We start from the raw sequence: 19650 nt of genomic DNA on the forward strand, positions 1-19650 counted from the left end.
GCGAGTTGAACGACCGAATTCCAAGCCCTGGAGGGTTGAATCACGAGGAAGGAGCAGAGAGGGTCACATGGCAGAAGCGCTATTTAGGAAAGGAACCTTGGAAGCCAGCCCACCCGCTCAGCCAATCAGCGTACCGCGACACGCCATGCAAGTTTCCCCACTCCCAGCCCGCCATCGCAACCACTACGTTATCACAGTCCTGCCGACGCGAGGCATCTGCTCCGGAGTAGTTAGAGCTTGCTATGCACCGTACGCTTTCGCATCACTTGCACCATCATGTCCCTAGCCACAGCGACAAGTACTTCGTTGCCCCCAATCCCTCTTCGCCACCACGACGACAGCACCCCCGCCAGCCTCATTACGATACCAGCGTACGGATGACACCCCTCTAGACCACCTAGGCTCAGCCGACACCTCCAATACGCTTCACATGGCCTCAAACAGTGACAAAGGTGTGGCATGTGACACGCTGCCCCCCACATTCTGGGCTATCGTCGACTACGCTATACCCTTTTTGTCATTGGTCCCATCATGCAATACACAACCATTGGGAAGATCGACTCTCATCTATCTCCCTCACTCTGCGCTCGAGTATTGATGTCTCAACTTACGCGCTGCTTACTAGGTCTTGTTGTAGATGTATCTATCTTTCGAATGGCTCTCGGCTCTCCTCGTCCTCTTGCTACCTGTGCAAGTATGAGGCCCGGTCTATTGCTTGCTATTCGCTCAAGTGTGATCCGCGGAGGCAAACCAAACCTTGATTTCGCATCGGTATGATAAGATAGAATCGAGTCGGCCCATTTGCATTCTCACTTTCCATCTCCACCTTCATCATAGACAGTCCAGTGTGCGTGCTCGATGGACGTTTTCATATTATCAGTACAATACGTTGTATGAGGGTGGCCGAATTGGGAGCAGACAGGGAAAAACGGAACACTCTGAGGCCTACGTTGCCCTCAGGTCGCCTGCTTTGGATGCTCCTATCTTAATATAGGCTGCACGCCTGTTCGGGTTTTTCCTTAGGCGGGATGTGATGCAACAAATCCGATTTTGATCGGTAGATCTGAAATAACGAAATCGGAAGTGCTCTTATTTTTGTCTCCCCTATTTGAAATGGTGCAATTACTGGAACTCAACTACTCTGAGTTTTTTAGGTGTATACGAACGACGAACACAAACTGCGTCAAATTAGCATAGGTACTAGTCAAAACCCTCTTCCAAGTCACACAAGTGCTTCTATACAGTTCCACCCTCCCTTCTTGGCAGCCTCACGGACTGAAAAGGATCGGTTCCAAGCATCGACTACAATTCATTGACTCCTCAAGAACTTACTGGGGTTTATTGGGTGCACAGACATCATGCCCCATTTCCTACCATTCTAGTGATGGGCCCGCCTTTAGTATTGAGGTGGCGATGAAAGCACTACCCCCTTATATATACCAGCTCATTTCCATGACCACAGGCCCATTATCTCCAGTGCGGCTGGTCAACTGAATACTGACGTACCAGAATCTCAATTTGAGCACGCCCGTCTACCTACTAAGCAAGATCAAGGACCGACCAGAGATCCCATCAGATCGACCTCAATCATGGCCGATCAATCCTTGCCAGGAGGAATCTTGTACACAACTCCAGCTCCGTCCTCCGGCATGAATCACAAGGCCTTGCGCAAAGCTCGAAAGTCCGCGGGAAGGGTAGCTAAGGGCAGAGTGTGTGTAGTCAACGAGCAGGAAGCTTGCGCCGGAGAATCCCCATCTATCGATACGCGGCCGATCGAAGATACGGTCCAGTACGAGTGTTGCATCTGTGGAGATGACTTCATGTTTTCCGAAGGAGTCGCTCACTGTACAGAACACTTCATGTGCAACGACTGCGTCGTCGACGCCTACAACGCTGCCCTCGCAGACACTGAAGCCTTTCCAGCCCGGTGCTGTACTCCACTTCCACGTCGTCTTGTAGAACATTTGCTGAGCCCAGAGGTCCTCAAGACCTACTCACTCAAGGCGCAAGAATACTACACACCACGCGCCATTCGCGTGTATTGTGTCAATGAGCGGTGTCGCTCATTCATCCCGAGATCTCATGTTGACAACAGCCACGCTTTCTCCACAGTGGCACACTGCGGATGCGGGACTAACACCTGCGTCGGATGCCAGCATGAGTGGGCAGGCCAAGAGCACCGTTGCGTAGTATCAGACGAGCCAGGGATGCGGCCGAAGTGGATGCCTGAGTACTCGAGCAGCTGTCGCGCAAAGTCATGTCCAAACTGCCGGGTCTGGATGGAGCACAAAGAAGCTTGTAACCATATGACCTGTCATTACTGCCGTCATGAGTTCTGCTTCGTTTGCCTACTACCTTGGACCAACGAAGGCTTCCATCAGGATGAAGGTTGCCCGTCTTACGGAGATCCAGTCGAAGGGTATGATGAACAGGGGTATGAGCTTGGTGCTCGCGGCCTGCATCGAGACAGTGGTTATAGCCGCGCAGGACTCAATCGACTTGGCCAGCGACAGCTAAGCCACGCCATTAGGCAGCATGATGCAGCTTATGATGGTGATGACTATAACGATCCTGACTTTGATGATCATCGCTACGATGATGAGTTGGATGATGATATGGATTATGGCGACGAATGGGGTTACGAAGATGATGAACCGGAGTACGACGAGGATGATGCAACAGAAGAAGATACGTCTGATGATGAGATTGAGATCGACCGAACAGATCCGGCGCAAGTGGTCCACGACCCCGAGGATGAAGCCGAGCAAGATGGTCAAACTCATAACATTGACGACGATCAATCTGAGCTGAGCTGGATCGACGGGCCTCAGAATGATTTCAGCGAAGACGGCGAAGTAGACGCAGCGCAGAGCGAGGCTGACGTAGCTGCTCCTGCAGACGATGTCGTTCCAGTCGCGACAACAATTGTAACTCTACCAGATCCAGCACCACCACGCCCACGGCCGTCACCGCCATCAGATATGGCTCGACAAGAGATTCGTCTGCGCCGACGCGTCCCAATTCTGGCCCCAAGAACACACGACGCTAGCGTCATCTTCGACGGCGGTACTCCGAGCTTCCTGCAGCTCAATTGTATCCACTCGTGGCGACGCAAGATGCTCTATGCGACAGAGTATAGCTATTCGCGCTGCAAAGGATGTACATATCGCGCGAATAGTTGGACAAACTTCTGCTCTATCTGCGGGCTGGTCGCTTGCGATTGGTGCACACAAAGCTTCCGCTACCGGTTCTTGGCCGAGTGGGAGTGCGCGGCGAGTATGGTGGATGTCTTCATTTGGGCAGAGAAGGGTGTCGTTCCGTTCAAGACTGAGCGTCGTCGAAAGGTGAAGAAGGTGGAGGACGAGATTTGGGCGGATCGCGACGAAGACATGCTGGGTCTCGCGAGACTAATCAAGGTTTCTGAAGCCCAGCTGTCAGAGCTACAGCCTTTTCTATACTATGGTTTTGGAATTAGTTCGTTGTTCGAAGAGCTGGAGCTGGAGATGCGGAAGGACTACTGGGCTGTTACGGAGGAGGATGTGGGTATACCTGGGCTCACCATGACATTCGACCTGGCGAGGAACTTCTTTGCACCATTGCGCTGGGATGAATCGACATAGCCACGTACAGCGAAGGAGTCCGGCAGTACAATGATAATCGGATCACTACGGAGATCTACAATAGCACATAGCAATGATTTTATGGAAACCTGTAGACGCCTAATGGAACGTCGACGTTCGCGTAGATGTGACGCGCAGTGATGACGTCATAGCGTGGCATTTTTGCGCGTCAACATCTCGGGGCCGTCTTCCGACCTCCTCCCATCCAAGATCAACACGACAGCAGCTACCAAAAGGAAGCTCGAATTCAACGGCCATCCCACAATCTTTCTTTTCGCTCCTTGCTTTAATTTGCATTACCTTCTGTCTCATTTCGCAGCGTTCATGTGCATCGTCCAATTATTCAGCTTTATGCCTGCCATGTCCCCTCCTTCTGACAGATCGGTGAAGTGGACTATTTCTTCACCGGGTGAGAGTTGTGAGCGTATTGTCACATCTAGTTGAGGGCACCAGTTTCGTGCTCTTGACACACTCTTGCGTAGCTCTCTTCTTCAACACACTGCATGAAGCAGTAGAATCAACGAAAAAAGGGTGGGTAATTATCCTCCGCTTCGTCAGTACGAGCCCCCAACGCAGCTCGCACTTGGGCTCTCGTGAGACCTCTGCTCTTACATTTCCGCCGTTGTGTTGGCCCGGGGGTCGGGCAATCTATTTGGGGGTTATGTGCTCGCGAAATCAAGAGTTGGGGGCTTACTATATGTTACCATGCGCATCGGAGCGCGTTGGGATGCGCCGTTCGATCGTCAGCAAGAGCCCCAACACGCTCTCGCCTAGGTCTCGAGACCTTCGTGTGGTACCGTCACTCACGTCCGTCTCGCGGTTATTGAACGTCCTCGCCCAGTTGGGTGCTCAAGGTCCAGCCCAAGGAATGTAGTTCCAAGAACTCTTGCGCGAGATGAGGGCCAAGCGCACGTTTCTTCCGTTCGGTCCGTGGCTACCCATAACACCCGCACGAGGAGCCCGCTCTCACAGATGACGACAAGAACCCGTCATACAGCGTAGCAGGCCCTTTGTACACATGGTATGACCATCAGGTCTGGGGGCAGCATGATGGGCCTCGTAGGACGGTCGACTTACACCGTAAACGGCGCGATCCATCCATGTGAGCGAAGGTTTCGGAACAAAAGAGGTACTCAACGGTACCGAAGAGAAGTGGGAAGGTGGGCGGAGGGGAGGAAAGCAAGGACAGTCAGGAAGGACAGTCTTGTTATTATTGCAGCCTGTCGGACCCCGGCGGCCGTATTGGCTCGTGCCCCCCCACGTGGTGGTCCGTCAGGTATTTTGATCACGTTATTCACTTGCACCGCGAAGGGTGCCTAGACGCACAGACGTACTAAAATTGCTTCCTCTACTTGGCGTGCTCTACGTTCTTTGAACCACTGACACCGAGATCGTACCTTATCCCCCTTACTGCATACCCGCCATGGCTCCCGGCCACCATCAATCGATCAAGTCCAACAAGCGACGCAGATCTCACTCGCCAAGTACCGACGACAAGAAGAAACAGAAGCAGACGCAGAAGCGCACGGCGGAAACCACATCGACAAGGCGACCTGACACTCGCAAGGTTGCAGAAAACGCCCCGAACAAAAACGCCGCCTCCAGGACCAAGGCAAGGAAGGCAAGGCGCGCGGCCGCGAGAGATAGGCACACTCGTAGTACGGCTCGCTCCGGCAAAGCGTTGGCCGCCCCTCCAGTAACTACACTGTATGCGACCGCCATAGATCTTCCCGATGAACTGATTATGATGATGTTTGACTATGTAAGTACTCCCTGGTATTCGCTCAAACTCGGTCGTAACGTGACTGGCGCTCCAGCAGAGTGTTGAAGCTAACTTGGGTAGTGCGAAAAGGAGAGTCAAGTGCAACTGTCCATGACCTGCAAGGCAATGCACCGAGTTGGAACGGAGGCACGATTCCGGGATATCGACATCGTGGTCGGCCGGATAACGTCCAAGACGACCCCCGCTCAATTCTCGATCGTTCTCAAAAACTTGCGTTTCACTCGGCATCTTCGTATCAATGTACTGGATAATGATCGTGGAACAAGGCTTTTTAAGCGTCTTCTCAACCGTCTCAAGGAGCTCAGCCCAGTGTCGCTACGCTTCGTGGGTTCTCTCAATTACAAGTCGTACGTCGGACTATACAGCCTTCTCACCAGCAAGGAGCGTGGTGAGAAACTCAGATCTAAACTTCGCAACCTCGATCTTCCAATGCGACCGCTTCGCGAGACTTGCCGACCTGGACATATCAACTCGGGGCCTTTCAAAGATGGTGGCATCTTCAACCACTCGGCTATTATCCGGTTCCAATCAGACAAGCAACTAGAAAAACCCCTGGCTAGGGAGATCAGCGTCGTAGGAGATCACGATCCCAGCCAGCAATTGGACTCCGGCACCCCGCATAGTGTGGCGCAAAACGTCATCCAGATGATGGGTATCGAGACTCGAAGTATTGATGAGCTTGTGGTCTTTGGCCGACATACGACTAGGGACTCTCCGACCTTCTATCTTCAGAACCCTTTCGATAACTTTGGTCTTCACTTGCCTTCGAAGCCGTTCGGGCTCAGAGAGCTGAGTCTTGTTGGCCTCGATTTCCGGCAACTACGGCCTGCAATATTTACTTCATTCAGCATCACGACTCTTCGCACTCTTCGGGTGAAGCAATGCTGCTGGTTGAAGAAACTTTTCGAGCACCTGATGAGCTCAAAGGACCCTCTTCATCTTCATACGGTCAAGATCAATATATACAGCTATGGGGAGTATCTTCAGCCGGATGAAGCTTTCGGATTAGCCAAGTTCTGCAAGTCATTTTCGACATTGAAGAAGCTTGAGATAGAAGCTGGTGCAGATTGGCAAACTGACTTTGACGCACATATTCTCAGTTCACACAGCGAACTCGAAGAGTGCTTCCTGAGTCTCGGCAAACCATCACTAGACATGGCGACGATCGAGATTCTCCAGGAGAACCACAAGAACCTCAAGGTGTTGGGTTTCAGGTGTCAAGAGATAGCAGGATCTTTGGAGCGGGGTCGTTTGTTACAAGAAGGTGAAAAAGAGATTTCTCTTCTGGCTGCTGAATTGCCGCTGTTCAAGAAGTTGGAGGAGTGGCAGTTGATCTGCGATACTCCTCGCTCCAAGGACGTATTGGGTAGTTTCAAGACCATTGCGACGGAGATACACCAGCGCGTCGCGGCTACCTTTGGCACACGTCCACTCAACATCAACACCATTTCCATCCTCACTCGGGACATCTTTTACACCCTAGATGAGGTTGACGCTAGGAAGATACCCCACATGCATAGGTTTCATTTCTCAAAGGTGGTAGCAGAGGCTGGGGGTATTCAGTGTTGAAGGAAGGGACGAAGACTGGTTACAGCATGCGGCGAAAGCTCCTGAGTACCGTATTAAGTTGGCGTTTGTGAAGCGGAGATATATCGAGGGCCTCCTGGAAGTGCTGCAGGTAGATGGAACAGCAGGACATACATGGACTTTGAGGATGACAGGTAGTACGTCAGAAATAGGAATCACATATTGCACATACACATCTTAGCGCCTAATTCATGGTTCCACATCAGATCACATGGAGTGGTCCGAAGATGTAGGGTTTCAAGTCGCACGCGAGTACGAACCCTAATTGACGCCCTAGATGGGTGGACTTTGGGCTTGAATGGGAAGTTCGTGTGGTGGGCGCTTTATCTTTGTGTAGTACGTGTGATCTGAGGCACCTCCTAATTCGCCACGTAGTATAGGGTGTTGCGAACTCGTTGCTACTTCCTCTACTTGTCGAGCATGTTGTTAAAATGTATGCGGGGTCTGGTTCTCCGACGTGTTCGTAGTCGGCGAGCAAACTAGTCAGATAGGGGCTTGTATCTGCACACGATATTCCTTGTGACTCTCTTGCCCGGCCCTGTTGTGGGAGACATGGCAGAGAAGAAGAGACTTTATGTTGGTGGTGTGGAAGTGGGAGAGGTCTGTGGGACGCGCATGGAGACGAGAGCACTGGAAAGGATCCATATTGTGACGACTGGGTCTCTTGCGGAAACGATCCGTAGTCCGAAGACAAAATGGCTTTGGCGAATTTTGGGTCTGGAAACGGCGGAGGCATTAGGTCATTTCGACATAATGGCGTGGACGGTGGAACGACAGAGGAGGCGCCTTGAGAAGATGTCTGGATCTGGATCGGGTCGCTCTTGTGTCCAGTCTCCCTCCTCTTCGCGTTGACGTCTCTTCCGGGGTAGGGCGTAGAAGCGCCTTGGGACGAGGTCTGGATGTGGATCGGGTCGCTCCTGTGTCCAGTCTCTCTCCTCTTCGCGTTGACGTCTCTTCTGGGGTAGGGCGCAGACGAGTCTACTCTGGCACGTTTGCAGCTGGTGTGTTCCACCTGCGCGACTTCAGCATCTTCTAATATTCTCTTTTGGCTCATACTGCTGCGCCGATGATGATGTTGTTCTCGATAAAGGACTAGATTGGATGCCGAAGCAGAGTCTGTAATGCCGTAGTGCTGGTGGTGCTATACTGAGAGTCGTCCGAGGGGTGGGGTGGGGGTGGGGGTGGGGAAGACGCCGAGTCCCATCCCGTTGTCTATGATATCTAGTGACGATCCGTCCGCTCTACGAGGTTATCCTACGGTATGACTTTCCTCCTCGTCTGATTTCCCTGCGTTCTTACATGGCCAAACATCCTTCTTTGCATGGAAAAGGTGCGTGGCGATATCTTGGTTGATCCGCCTCATTCCCTGACACTGCAGTGGTGCGAAGCAGCGCCACGGGCGCTGCTCCACTTCTGAACTCCCTATGTCCCCATCTAACCAAGTCCCGCATCAGCCCGTTGCCCGGTTTCAAGCTGGGATCACCATGGGTGTCCATCCCCTGGCCTGTACAAACTAATACGCCATATCGTCCCAACGTCTAGCCCTAGTTTATACCCATTTTGGTTATACCATAACTACAGCGCCCGCAATGTGCCCTTTCTTCGCTCCTAACCCATCGTCGTCGAGTTTCGCACTGGCGGTAGCCGGCTAACCGCGTCATCCGCCACGCATGAGTTTCTCCTGGTGCAGGACGGTACCGCCATACCTCCTCTCTTGGAGTACCTTTTCTGTTCCTATAACATCAGCCCCATGCGCTAGCGCTTAACTATGTACTATCGTTGTCAAATTTCTTAATTATTATTATATTGTAGATAACTTGTCTATTAAAACCTAAACTTCTCGCATTATTAGCGCATTCAAAGGTTAAACTGTAGAGGTAAGCTGCAGTCTACATTAGTATCAGAACAGAAACTGGCAAAATTCCAACGTAATGTAGACTCTTGGCTGCTTACATCTATCACCCTCTAGACATGGATGTTCCTGAATGCGTTACTTCATATTCATACTTCTTTACTCGCCGGACCGATCAAGAGTCCATGTCCGCTCCCAATTTAATACCCACCGACACTGGATATACTACCTTTCCTTGCACCTTTTCCTCAATGTCCATCAATATCAGGTCAATCGGTGCCATGTAACCGATGTTTGTTGTTTTGTTACCCCCTATAGCGAGGCCAACAATGCACGCCTGGTTGTCGTGACGTTCTTCATTAAGGAGGATGAGAGAACCTGAATCCCCTGGGGATATAAAAGGGGCTCCGTCTCGCATCGTACATACTATGGAGTGGCAGAGTACCGGTTTGAAGGTGTCGGTCTTCCCACCTGTGTTGTCGACTTCCTTAAATGCATGTACGCTGGTGTTGAGTATGGACATTGCACGGTTGACGACTCCCCTTGTCCACCCTGAAGTCCTACCGATCTTGACGACCTCATAGCTTCTATCTTCTTGTATCGAACCCCATTCGGATATCTCCGAATCTGATGCAGAGTGCCGGTGATCAGTTGAACGCGGAGTCTTTGATACCGCCAAGCGAGGTGCGTCTATCGAGAATAGCGACCAGTCAATGTCCCACTCCAGGGCTGGGCCCTCGGTTGTATCGTTGGTACTGCGGCTTTGTTCCGTCCAATTCTCATGCTGCTTCGCTGTGTACCTGGGATGAGGACGAGAGGTTTTTGCTGAGCTTGCCCATGTTGTTCCTGCAACGTTGGATGCCTCTTCCACCCGCTTACGCTCTTTGCGCTCTTCTTCTCTTTCTTCTCGCCATTGCTGCCTTTTGGACCGATGGCTCTCGGATTCTACAGCTTGATGCTTCGAACTTGCGTCGCGGAGATATCTGTTGTGTTTGTTGATTATGAGTTTGCGTCTTCGGACGTACCGGGTCTTGTCGCGATCTGATGGTACTACTACGGTGACCGAGCCGCAAGAAGCTTCCCTCAGATGAGGCGGTTGCACTGGCTTCTCGTCACCTCCCCATAGTACGTGGAGGTTAGTTAGACCGACTTGGGTGGCGGGAGTAGGCAGTCCAGGGAATTCGATCTTCAGGAATCCACCGACGCTTCCTGATGGGCCTCCCTTCACTCCTACAGATGTACCAGGGTAGATGTCGGTAGAGAAATGCGAGGGACGGCAGAATTCTTCGTCTTCCGACTCATTCGCGATACCCTTGGGTTTCTTCAGTTCCTTGCTTGCGAAGTCCGCCTCTTCCTCTACTTCGGTTGAAATATCCGACATCTCCGCCTCTTCGGTATCTCCCACAGCATCCGCCAGATCGATCCTACTGCGCGGTCCGTACAGGAGCTCTACCTCCAGCTTGTAGTCAAAGAGAACGCTGATTCTCGCTATAATCTGGTCCCACACATCTGCGTCTGCGTCTGATGCCGTGATGACGATAGTAGGTTTTAGACCGTCGGTGGATTTTCCAAGGTTAACACAGTCAAGGCTCAGCCACTTCCTATTCGCGATCGTACGGAGAAGGGTTCGTCTCTTGCTCGCCCAATAACGCGCTATCTCTGCCGCCGTCGGTCCTTGTAATGCTGTGACTGTGAAGCTCTCGCCGACCACTCGGTCGATAGCTTCGATCGAAGCGTCTATGTTGTTGGATAGGATATACTGAGCGATTTCTTGGACTGCAGAGGCGCAGTGCTCGTACTGGCGCGGCTCTCCGAGATCCGTATAGAATACGATCGTTGGGTGGGAGGTGGCCAGTTCTGTAGGCCTTGTCCGCGCGACGTATCGAACAGGACCGAGAGTGCTTACGCTATGAGTATCTAAGATTTTGTTGATCGCGGGTTGGTGGGCGACCAAGTGTTTGGTGGTCGTTGACAGACTTTGCAGTGGCAGGCTTCGCAGCCTGGGCTAACCGAGTCGCCAGGCGCATCTTGTATCAATCTTTGGCTCCATGATCGGTATATCTCCTGCAGAAGCAAAAGGTAAATGTAGAGAGAGACGTGCAGTCTCTATTAAGAAAGAGGGCGCACTGTGTGCAGTGTTCTCAGATCGTGAACGTTTGTGGGAGGAGAAAGCACGGTCGGTGAACGGGCGTTTGGAAGACATTATTGAATGAATGTTCTTCGTTGGTGTGGCTACTGATTGACTGGATGTAAGCGGTAATCCGTCGTACCCTGGTTGACGTTCACAATTTGTCTAAACCCAGCGCAGGATCTATGACGTCACCCACGCTCAGAACAGCGCTAAACCGCAAGGGTCTCTCTCCACTAACTTGAAGACTCCAACCTACCTACAACTCTCCGTATTCAAGTACCACATATCCCAATGCTTAGGATGTTTGTGCTCGCACCAGATCTTCAGCTCCCCGGCTACTGCAGTCTTTAGTCGTCTAACTGCTGCAGCGCGCAGGCATTGCAGGCATTGCAGGCATCGCAGGCATCGCAAGCATCGCGCTCGTTGCTGTGGCCAATTTGGCTTAACTTGCGCGCTGCAGCACGATGTATTGCATTACAACTATCAGGTAAACAAGAAAGAGGCTCTCTTTGCTAGCTGTCGTCCTTGTGGCAGTTTTCATGGCGTTTAATAGACAACTAACACTGTAAAGGCATCCACTCGGGTCGCCAATGCACCCCCAGCATACCTACCTCACTGTGAAGCGGACTCTGTCTTGCTAAGCTCTACGGAACATGATGCCTCTGGTCTGCAGCCAGACAGATGCTCCCTACCTGGCACCATGTGGGTGAGATGGGATCCCATGCCCAGTACGGCTCGTCGTCCCCGAACGCGACTTCCTCCAACGCACCGCCCCGCAAATTTGCGCCTGCGCAGCTTCCTCGAACAGAAAGACATGGCGCACAATCAATTCCAAAATGCGGGGCCACAGCATATTGAGAGTGTTTTCGCTGCGCTTTCGTTGCCCTTCTGCTCTTCTCTTCCGCGTTGTCTTTGTCCAGTCCTGGCTTTGCCCACTCCATTCAGCCCAGCATGTCTCACTACCAGAGCCGACGAGAGCGCCTTGAGATTGATGTCATGAATCGGATCTTACGAGAGCCGGACTACCAACCCTTCCTGAGGGAGGAGGTAAACGCCGCCAACAAGTTCAGAGCCACGCGGGCCTACCAGACACACAGAGAAGCATACGACAAGAAGAACAGCACACCCGCTGCCTCTACGTCCAAGCCTGATGAGACTACGCCAGCTCAGCATGAAGTTGGTGACGGAAAGAAGCCTCTAGCACCTAAGACACCGCCCCCCTCTACGCCGAAGCCTAGTAAGACTCCGAGAACTGAGCATAAAGCCGGCGACGAACAGGAACCTCTAGCAGAATTCGTTACAAGGAAGTCGCCGATCACCACCACCGCGATCATCACCACCGCAGCGCCCATGTCAACTGCGGCCAAAATCTCACCCGCAGCGCCCATACCAACGACAGCTAATACCTCGACCGCAGTGCCTACTCTTACAGCAGCATCAAATGCCACAGCAGCATCAAATGCCACAGCAGCATTAAATGCCACAGCCATCCCCGTCACAGCCGCCATACCCATCACAGCCGCCATCCCCATCACAACCGCGACGCCCACTCCTACAGCGCCTATACCAACCGCAGCTAATACCTTAACCACAGCGCCTACTATTACAGCAGCATTAGATGCCACAGCCATCCCTATCACAGCTGCCACCCCTATCACATCCGCAACGCCTACTCCTACAGCAGCATTAGATGCCACAGCTACCCCTATTACATCCGCGACGCCTATCACAACCGCCACCCCCATTACATCTGCGACGCCTATCACATCTGCAACGCCTACTCCTACCGCAGCATGTACTGCTACTGCCACCTCTATCACAGCCGCCACCCCTATTACAACCGCGACGTCCATCGCAACCGCGACGCCTGCTCCCACGGCAGCATCTACTGCCACTGCCACCCCCATTGGAACACTCGGCATACAGGACGACTGGTCTCCTCCTCCGGACAACGACGACCACGAAGATTATGGCGTCGCCATCCCGTTCAGTCAGAGTAGCGCGCAGCCCCCAGAGCCTGAGTCCCGGAAAAGGGTTAAGCTGACCGTCGACCTCTCACAGCCACCAAGCAAGTCGGACATTGAGGCAATGCAGATCACCAGGGCAAAAGAGTTGGACAGCGCATCCGATTACATCCTGAAGCTGACCCTCCGAATGGACACATGCCCACGGGCGGGGATGCTCCGTGACGTCGTTCAAATGGCGGTGCAGCAATATCAAGAGTCCGACGGTGCCATACCGCTGATTCTTCTTCCGCTCGGACCGTGGCCTATCAGCCTCGCCTCTATGCTCGAGGTGTGCTACGCCAAGACGTGGCTGCCCGGCACGACTATCGACTTCCTTGTCGAGAGATGCGGCAGTTCACGGGGGTACTTACCGGAGGTCGTGTATGTCGCTACAAGCAGTCCAGTATACATGGAAACCATCGGAAAGTCATCATCTAACCCCGAGATACGCCCCAACATCGCATCACTTGTTCCGCAATCAGTCTTCATCATCCCTGAGCTCGACGCCGCAGCGTCCATCGTCTTCACTTGGAATCCAACCAACAGCCATTGGGTAGTGGTGCAGGCGCTATGCATGGAATTTGGGGCGGGGCTCATGCGCGTCTACGACACAGGACGTAGATACCGATCTACCTCTATGTTCGAGCAGGAGCTCCGGCAATTCCTTGCGCTGGTGGCGCTCTCTCACCCCCGGTCGAGATTGGCGGACGTCGATTGGAACACAGTGGCCATTAGATACGAGGACACAGTACAACAAGAGGCAGATGACTGCGGAGTCTTCGCAGCGTGGAATGTGAGGACATTACTTCACAATGACCAGCCCGCGAAGTCGGCCTCCAACGCTTTGAGCGTTGGCACGGCACTCCGCCGGGAGCTGTTCACCGAAGCACACAGCACTATCAGCGGCCGTGATCCTCCCTACTGCTCGAGCCAGGCTGCGCTCGATGCGCACATCGAGCATCTATCTGGCAACCACCACAACGATGACAAGAGCAAGGACTCCGACGACAACGACCACAACGATGACAAGAGCAAGGACCCCGACCACAACGACTACAATGATGACAAGAGCAATGACCCCGAGGGCAACGACTATGACAGTGACAGCAGCGATGGCTACGCTGAGCGCATATCTCACTCTCCTAAGATTCGACATTATCTTACGCACCATGACCCCGACGAGCAGGACATCATTGTCCGTAGCGAAGCCGTCGCCATTCTTGAACACAAGACGCAGAACCTTCCGCACCTAGATTTACCAGATTTCAGTGGTCGCAAAGTGAAAGCTCTCTTGCGACGTTTTGCCAGGCGCTACCTTGCTACAGTCCGCAATGGAGAATTCCAAGAAATGCATCATAAGCTGCGCACTATGCTGCGCAATAGAAAAACGCTGGGCAGGAGGAAAATAAAATCCTCCCATGTGAACGTTAGCCATCCCGGTTCATTTGTTGATGGGAAATTCGTCAAGGCCAGTACGCGCATTATCCCTACATGCATCGAAGCGTACGCCCTCGAAGGCAGCACTACCATCCGCGCCACCGCGGCTCGTGCTATCTTTGGCACAGATCTCCATGTTTGCGCTTCGCCGCCTGACCCGACACGCACATACGATTTGGTGCTTCCGTGCTTCCGTCGCTCGGGCAGGCCACGGGACAGCGTCCGCTCCGACACCGAAGTCCTCCACAACGAATCGGAAGAAGTCGATGTACGCCTACAAGCGATGTATGATCAATGGGAACAAGTCTTCAACAACCACCCAAGACCCCACGACAAGATGGACACGCAGGGAGCGCTAGCAATGCAAGGATTTAGGCCGGTCTGGATCCCACTGGTATTAGGGTTCATCACATCGACACTCCCAGTTCTCAGTTCAGCTGGACATTCAGCGCGAGTGGCAAGCGTTTACGACACGATGCGAAGGGTCATTGACCATGTTCAAGCTCTGGCGGGTCGGCGCATCCGTGTCTTATTCCTCTTTCCGGGCGTGGACGGACTGACAACTAACAACGGGTCATGGCAATACCTAGTCGACCGCTTTCCAGAAGTTTTGTTCTCTTTAACCGCTGTCGTGTCCCCGCAACTCGCAGTGCTCTACGCATAGGTTTTTACAGAGATTGGGCAATATGCATGGACGCACATCGACGTCGACGACCTCTGCTCGCGATACAGCGAGATGCTTCGTGGGTTTGACACGACTACACCCTTCCTTCAGTCTCCAAAGCCCACTCGCTTTATCTCTTGGCTTACTGCTCTTCACGAATCTTCGCCTGACAACAGCGATTCTCGTCTAGTTCAACGTCTTCGCTCAGCGAACAGCCTCTCTAAGTGATGTAGATTGTAGTATGTATATTTCTTCTTAGTTTCACTAAATACTATTTCTCCACTTTCTAAAACTACCTGGTAGAATATTCCGCACGCTTTGGATAAGATAAAAGCTGAATAGGTCTGGGGGCTACATCAACATAAAAACATACAAAGTAGGTAATGTACTGTTGATGTAGGCTCTAGGGTGTTAGACTTTCCTTAGGCTGACATGCATATGTGATGAATACACAGGCGCCTTTTTAGCTAATACTAAACAGGTCTGAAGACTACATCAAGACAGAATCATGCAAGGTAAGTGACTTGACATAGATGTAGGCTCCAGGGTGCTCAGGATTTTCCTAGGTTGACGTAATTTCGTGGTTTACCAACGAGATGGACTAAACGTACTCCCAGCACGATCGAGATTGTTTTGCATTAGCAGCTTCTCCTCTTCAGTCAAGCCTCACAGCCGAATCAGTTACCGTTAGTTCCGTTTTTGCCGTTCGGTCTGTTGAGGACATCCTCTCCCGGCACTGGCACCGCGATCCCAAGGCCCTCCTCCTCTGCCATCTTCTTCTGCCATGGTAACATCTCCTTCGCCGGTACCGCCGGCCCAACCTCACCGCCCTTCTTGCGCTTCTCGGCCCACTCATCGATGTCTTTCTGCTCGATGAAGTTACCGTGTAGACCGAGTCGCAACTTGACAGGTAGATGAATGACAGCTAGCGGCCCCTGGGAGAGGTTTTGCGCATCAAAGATGAGGATGTCGTTGCGCAAGACGTCGAGGTGGTTGAGCAGAGCCATGATGTATCCCTCGCCTTCCACGAAGTCTGATGGAGAAGACGATGCCTTCGGGACGAAGACAGGCTCTTGGAACGTACATGTCGGTCCTGCCCAAAAGGTATCCTTCTTCCCCGTGTCCCACTCGTAGTGTCCCAGTACGTTGAAGAGACCACCGGCGGGCGGGCCACACTTCGGGAAGTCATACGGTTTGCTCGGGTCGATATTACATTGCCAGAAGTGGTTGTACTTCTTCGTCAGAACTCTATCGTCTATGCGGGAGAACTCGCCGTTGATACCAAAGAGCTTGTGAGGTTGTACCCGCGTGTCGGTGGGAGTTTTAGGGTCGAAGACCCAGCGGTAAGTATCAGAGACCAGCTTGTTGCGTTGGAGTAACGTCGTGGGTGTGTCTGCTTGGCTGTCTGGTGGAAAGAAGAAGAAGACGTTGTCTGAAGCTATGGTCAGGTCGACGACGATGTTTCCAGACGAATCTTCGTAGGAGCCAGCGACGTGACCATGAAAGCCTGAAATCGTTAGCGCCTGTCACGACATCACTAGTAGCATACACACCGTTGTCGGCCCGTAGCCAGACAATATCCTCTGGCTTTCCATTCCGACGAGGCACAATGCCGTACCACTGGTCTTCGTCTGGGTCCCACGCAAAGTGATTGCCGCCCTTCTTGAGCCTTTCAGCATTGACCTTGATTGGTGTGAGTGGTAGGATCAAATAGTTCTTCGTGATAGCGCAGTCGTGTATCATCCCACAGAACGGTGCTTTGTACCAGCATTCCTCGGTTTTCTTCCCATATTTGTCGATCGTGTATACTACGATGTCACAGCTGGCATCGTACCCATTACCTCCAGCTTCATAGCCATAGCATACCATTTCTCCAGTGTCTGGATCGAATTTGGGGTGCGCAGTAAACGTTGGAGTTTTTACTTGACCATCGAAGTCATATCGGCCAATGGTCCCTAGTGTGACTGGATCCATAGCGAAAGGTGGGCCGTCCTCCTTGATGGCGAGCAACACCCCGCGCCAGAAGATGATGTTAGTATTGGAAGCTGTTCTGATGATGCCTTTCACCATCTCGTTATCGGTATACGGGTTTCTGTATCGGCCAAGTAGAGACTTGCGCGCCTTCGTTTCCGCCTTGAACCGATCGGTGTGTACATATCGCTGTCTGAAGTCGACGTGACCGTTCTCGAAACGAAATGCTGAAACCGAACCATCGCCGTTGAAGTGTATGTCCTCCTCGTATAAGGGTGGGAAGCGATGGTCCGGCTGTATACGGAAGAAAGTTCCATTTATATCTTTGGGTATCTGAGAGCACTGAGCTTCGTGCTCTATCTCTACAGGACGACATACTCACTGTACCAGTCGTCTCGAGCTCAAAGATGTCGGCTTCGAGGCGCGATGGTTTGTTGAAGCCTTGGAAGAAGCCACTATCTGGGAACTTGACTTGGTCATCCGACCGGCTCCCTTCATGATACGCTGATGAGGCAGGGTTCGCGAGAGAAAATATGTGTGCCATCGCGTTCGTGCTATGCTAGACCACCTGGCAGTAAGGTGGTCTAATACTGATTATCGCTCATATTGCGATGTTTCGTTTTGTCAAGGAGACGCATTGATTTGCTACCAGACGTACTGCCGTGCTCGAAAGTTACGAGTATAGATGTGGGGAGGTGGACTTGCGGGGTAGTTGGGGATGCTTACAGGGGTTGTTGTGCCCGGATTGATGCGACCGCGCGAGATCGCAAGCGGGACTATTGGTCCGACACACATTGAACCCTGAATATGGGACGATTCTACACTTTCGGACACGGACATAGCCGTAGCGCTGGACTGAGAGTTCCTCGTCCAAATATAGCTATGAAAGATCACAGCACGCAGCTGACTCTGGGATGATAGGTCGCCTTGCTCCGTCTCCGAGCCGCTGAAAGGGGTGCTTTACCGGGAAAACTGGCCATAGCGCAAATCAAATGGTGGTGACTGCGAAGGCTTGTGTGGTGACTTTGGTCGCGTACATTTGCTTATTCTCTAGGGCTTGCTGCGCATCATTAGCGATGTAACTTTGTGATTCCAATAAACCTGTCAGACTGCATAGAGTAAGATGCAAAGAGCTCTGAAGCCGTGGCCGCGTTGTGCTTGTACGACACCAGAAACGCCACTGACATGTTGATGCGAGCAGAAAGGCCTGATATTATTTGTTCGAAGATTTCAATCATTCCAATCGCATTGAGCAAAGGAAGGGCTACATCTTCATGCGCCATATCAACACATGCAGCGCGAGGTATGATCATAAAGTTATCCGGCATTCCAAGCTAAGCAGTCCTTTACGAATCAGATTCTGGTTTGCTCAGCACGAGTGGAGGAGTGCTTGTTGAAGCATCCTGACCAAAGTGTGGAGCTCTAAGATCATCGTCGGCGACTTGCTCACCAGTGACAGGGTGATTGTAGTGGAATGGCACGACGCGCGTGTCAGGCCAGAGCATCGGACGATCGCAAAGAACGTCTGGCCCATTTGGATCCTCCGGGTATGTCTTCGAAAGGAAGGGTACATAGTTCGGCTTGGTGTGCGCCCACCCCTTTTCGAAGGTCGCGTGCCAGAAGGGGAAGTACTTCAACCTGAAGATCTTCCATGCCCCATTCTCTTTGATGTATTCGTTCTCGTATATGCCACCTTCCCACCATTGTACTAGGCCGCGAGGGTGTGTATCTTTGATGCTATCGTGGGTACCGGCCGACATCATGCTGCGGAAGCGACCTTTGGCTCGCGTGCCATCGGTATTGACGTCGACAATGCCCTGCATCTGTGGGTGATCGAGAAGAAAGCCATGCACAGGGCCATTGCGTCCGGCTACAAAGGCGTTCGCGAAGCGACCGATGTAGAGTCTCTTGACGCCCTCCTTGCCATTGTATCGGCCTCCGAGAAACTCAACGCATGTGTCAGGGTGATCGGAGTAGAGGTTGGCGACCTGTTAAGATGAGCTTCTAGTCAAGTAGTTTCTTCGCTCTACTAACCTCTTTGTACAGACACTTATCGAGATAATATCCGTAAGTGTACTGAAGCTTGCGAATGTCCTCCTGATCTGGTGTTCCGTTAGCAGGCCGCAGAAAGCTAATCGATAGCTGACTAAGCACATACCGCTCAAACGCGTTACCTCCGCCTGAAGCTTCCCCACCATAGCCTTCAATTGCTCAATCTCGCTACCCATGATGTCGGCGTCTCAGAAAGGTTATGAAAGTGCACGTCAACCGATCGCTGAGGCCCTACGCCGCTTCTTATCATTATCAGTCTAACACGAAGTTGTCAGCGATACAGGGAACTATTCCCCAACCACGTGAGATTCGCAGCAAGGGTGGAATTCTTGCGAGGGCTCCGCGAATGGGCTCGCCTATATTGGCGGTGATATGGACGCGACATGTCTGAAGCCGCGGGTTGATAATTCCGGTGGGTCGTTTTGAGAACGTGTGGAGCAAGACGGCGCCGAGGTGGGGTCATCGAAGCAACGCCGTGCCACAGCCTCGCTGCTTCTCCAAATTTACCGCACCTATCTCCACGGAAGAGATAGCATACGCTGCCACA

At 52.4% G+C, this 19650-nt stretch overlaps 6 protein-coding genes across 6 annotated transcripts; 3 read left to right on the top strand and 3 right to left on the bottom strand.

Moving 5' to 3' along the window:
- Positions 1 to 2328: 2328 nt before the first annotated feature.
- On the top strand, positions 2329 to 3620 carry J4E88_010465 (uncharacterized protein; the record flags this gene model as incomplete). The annotated part of the gene is made up of 2 exons (XM_049404056.1): positions 2329 to 2469; positions 2604 to 3620. The coding sequence occupies 2 exons, from the start codon at positions 2329 to 2331 to the stop codon at positions 3618 to 3620; spliced, it is 1158 nt and encodes a 385-aa protein (XP_049250147.1).
- A 1423-nt stretch (positions 3621 to 5043) lies between these two features.
- Positions 5044 to 6972, top strand: J4E88_010466 (uncharacterized protein; the record flags this gene model as incomplete). The annotated part of the gene is made up of 2 exons (XM_049404057.1): positions 5044 to 5382; positions 5464 to 6972. The coding sequence occupies 2 exons, from the start codon at positions 5044 to 5046 to the stop codon at positions 6970 to 6972; spliced, it is 1848 nt and encodes a 615-aa protein (XP_049250148.1).
- A 2045-nt stretch (positions 6973 to 9017) lies between these two features.
- Positions 9018 to 10869, bottom strand: J4E88_010467 (uncharacterized protein; the record flags this gene model as incomplete). The annotated part of the gene is made up of 4 exons (XM_049404058.1): positions 9018 to 9179; positions 9270 to 9825; positions 9868 to 10699; positions 10794 to 10869. The coding sequence occupies 4 exons, from the start codon at positions 10867 to 10869 to the stop codon at positions 9018 to 9020; spliced, it is 1626 nt and encodes a 541-aa protein (XP_049250149.1).
- Positions 10870 to 11673: 804 nt separating this feature from the next.
- J4E88_010468 (uncharacterized protein) lies at positions 11674 to 14908 on the top strand (the record flags this gene model as incomplete). Its single annotated transcript, XM_049404059.1, has 3 exons — positions 11674 to 11679; positions 11940 to 14684; positions 14792 to 14908. 3 exons carry the CDS (start codon positions 11674 to 11676, stop codon positions 14906 to 14908), a joined length of 2868 nt encoding a protein of 955 aa, XP_049250150.1.
- Positions 14909 to 15757: 849 nt separating this feature from the next.
- Positions 15758 to 17595, bottom strand: J4E88_010469 (uncharacterized protein; the record flags this gene model as incomplete). Its single annotated transcript, XM_049404060.1, has 3 exons — positions 15758 to 16587; positions 16634 to 17384; positions 17434 to 17595. 3 exons carry the CDS (start codon positions 17593 to 17595, stop codon positions 15758 to 15760), a joined length of 1743 nt encoding a protein of 580 aa, XP_049250151.1.
- Positions 17596 to 18397: 802 nt separating this feature from the next.
- Positions 18398 to 19279, bottom strand: J4E88_010470 (uncharacterized protein; the record flags this gene model as incomplete). The annotated part of the gene is made up of 3 exons (XM_049404061.1): positions 18398 to 19039; positions 19086 to 19153; positions 19210 to 19279. The coding sequence occupies 3 exons, from the start codon at positions 19277 to 19279 to the stop codon at positions 18398 to 18400; spliced, it is 780 nt and encodes a 259-aa protein (XP_049250152.1).
- Between the last annotated feature and the right edge of the window lie 371 nt (positions 19280 to 19650).

The sequence above is a fragment of the Alternaria novae-zelandiae genome (genome assembly GCF_023758075.1).
Source record: "Alternaria novae-zelandiae strain BMP 2774 chromosome Unknown scaffold_34, whole genome shotgun sequence".
Classification (NCBI taxonomy): Eukaryota; Fungi; Ascomycota; class Dothideomycetes; order Pleosporales; family Pleosporaceae; genus Alternaria; species Alternaria novae-zelandiae.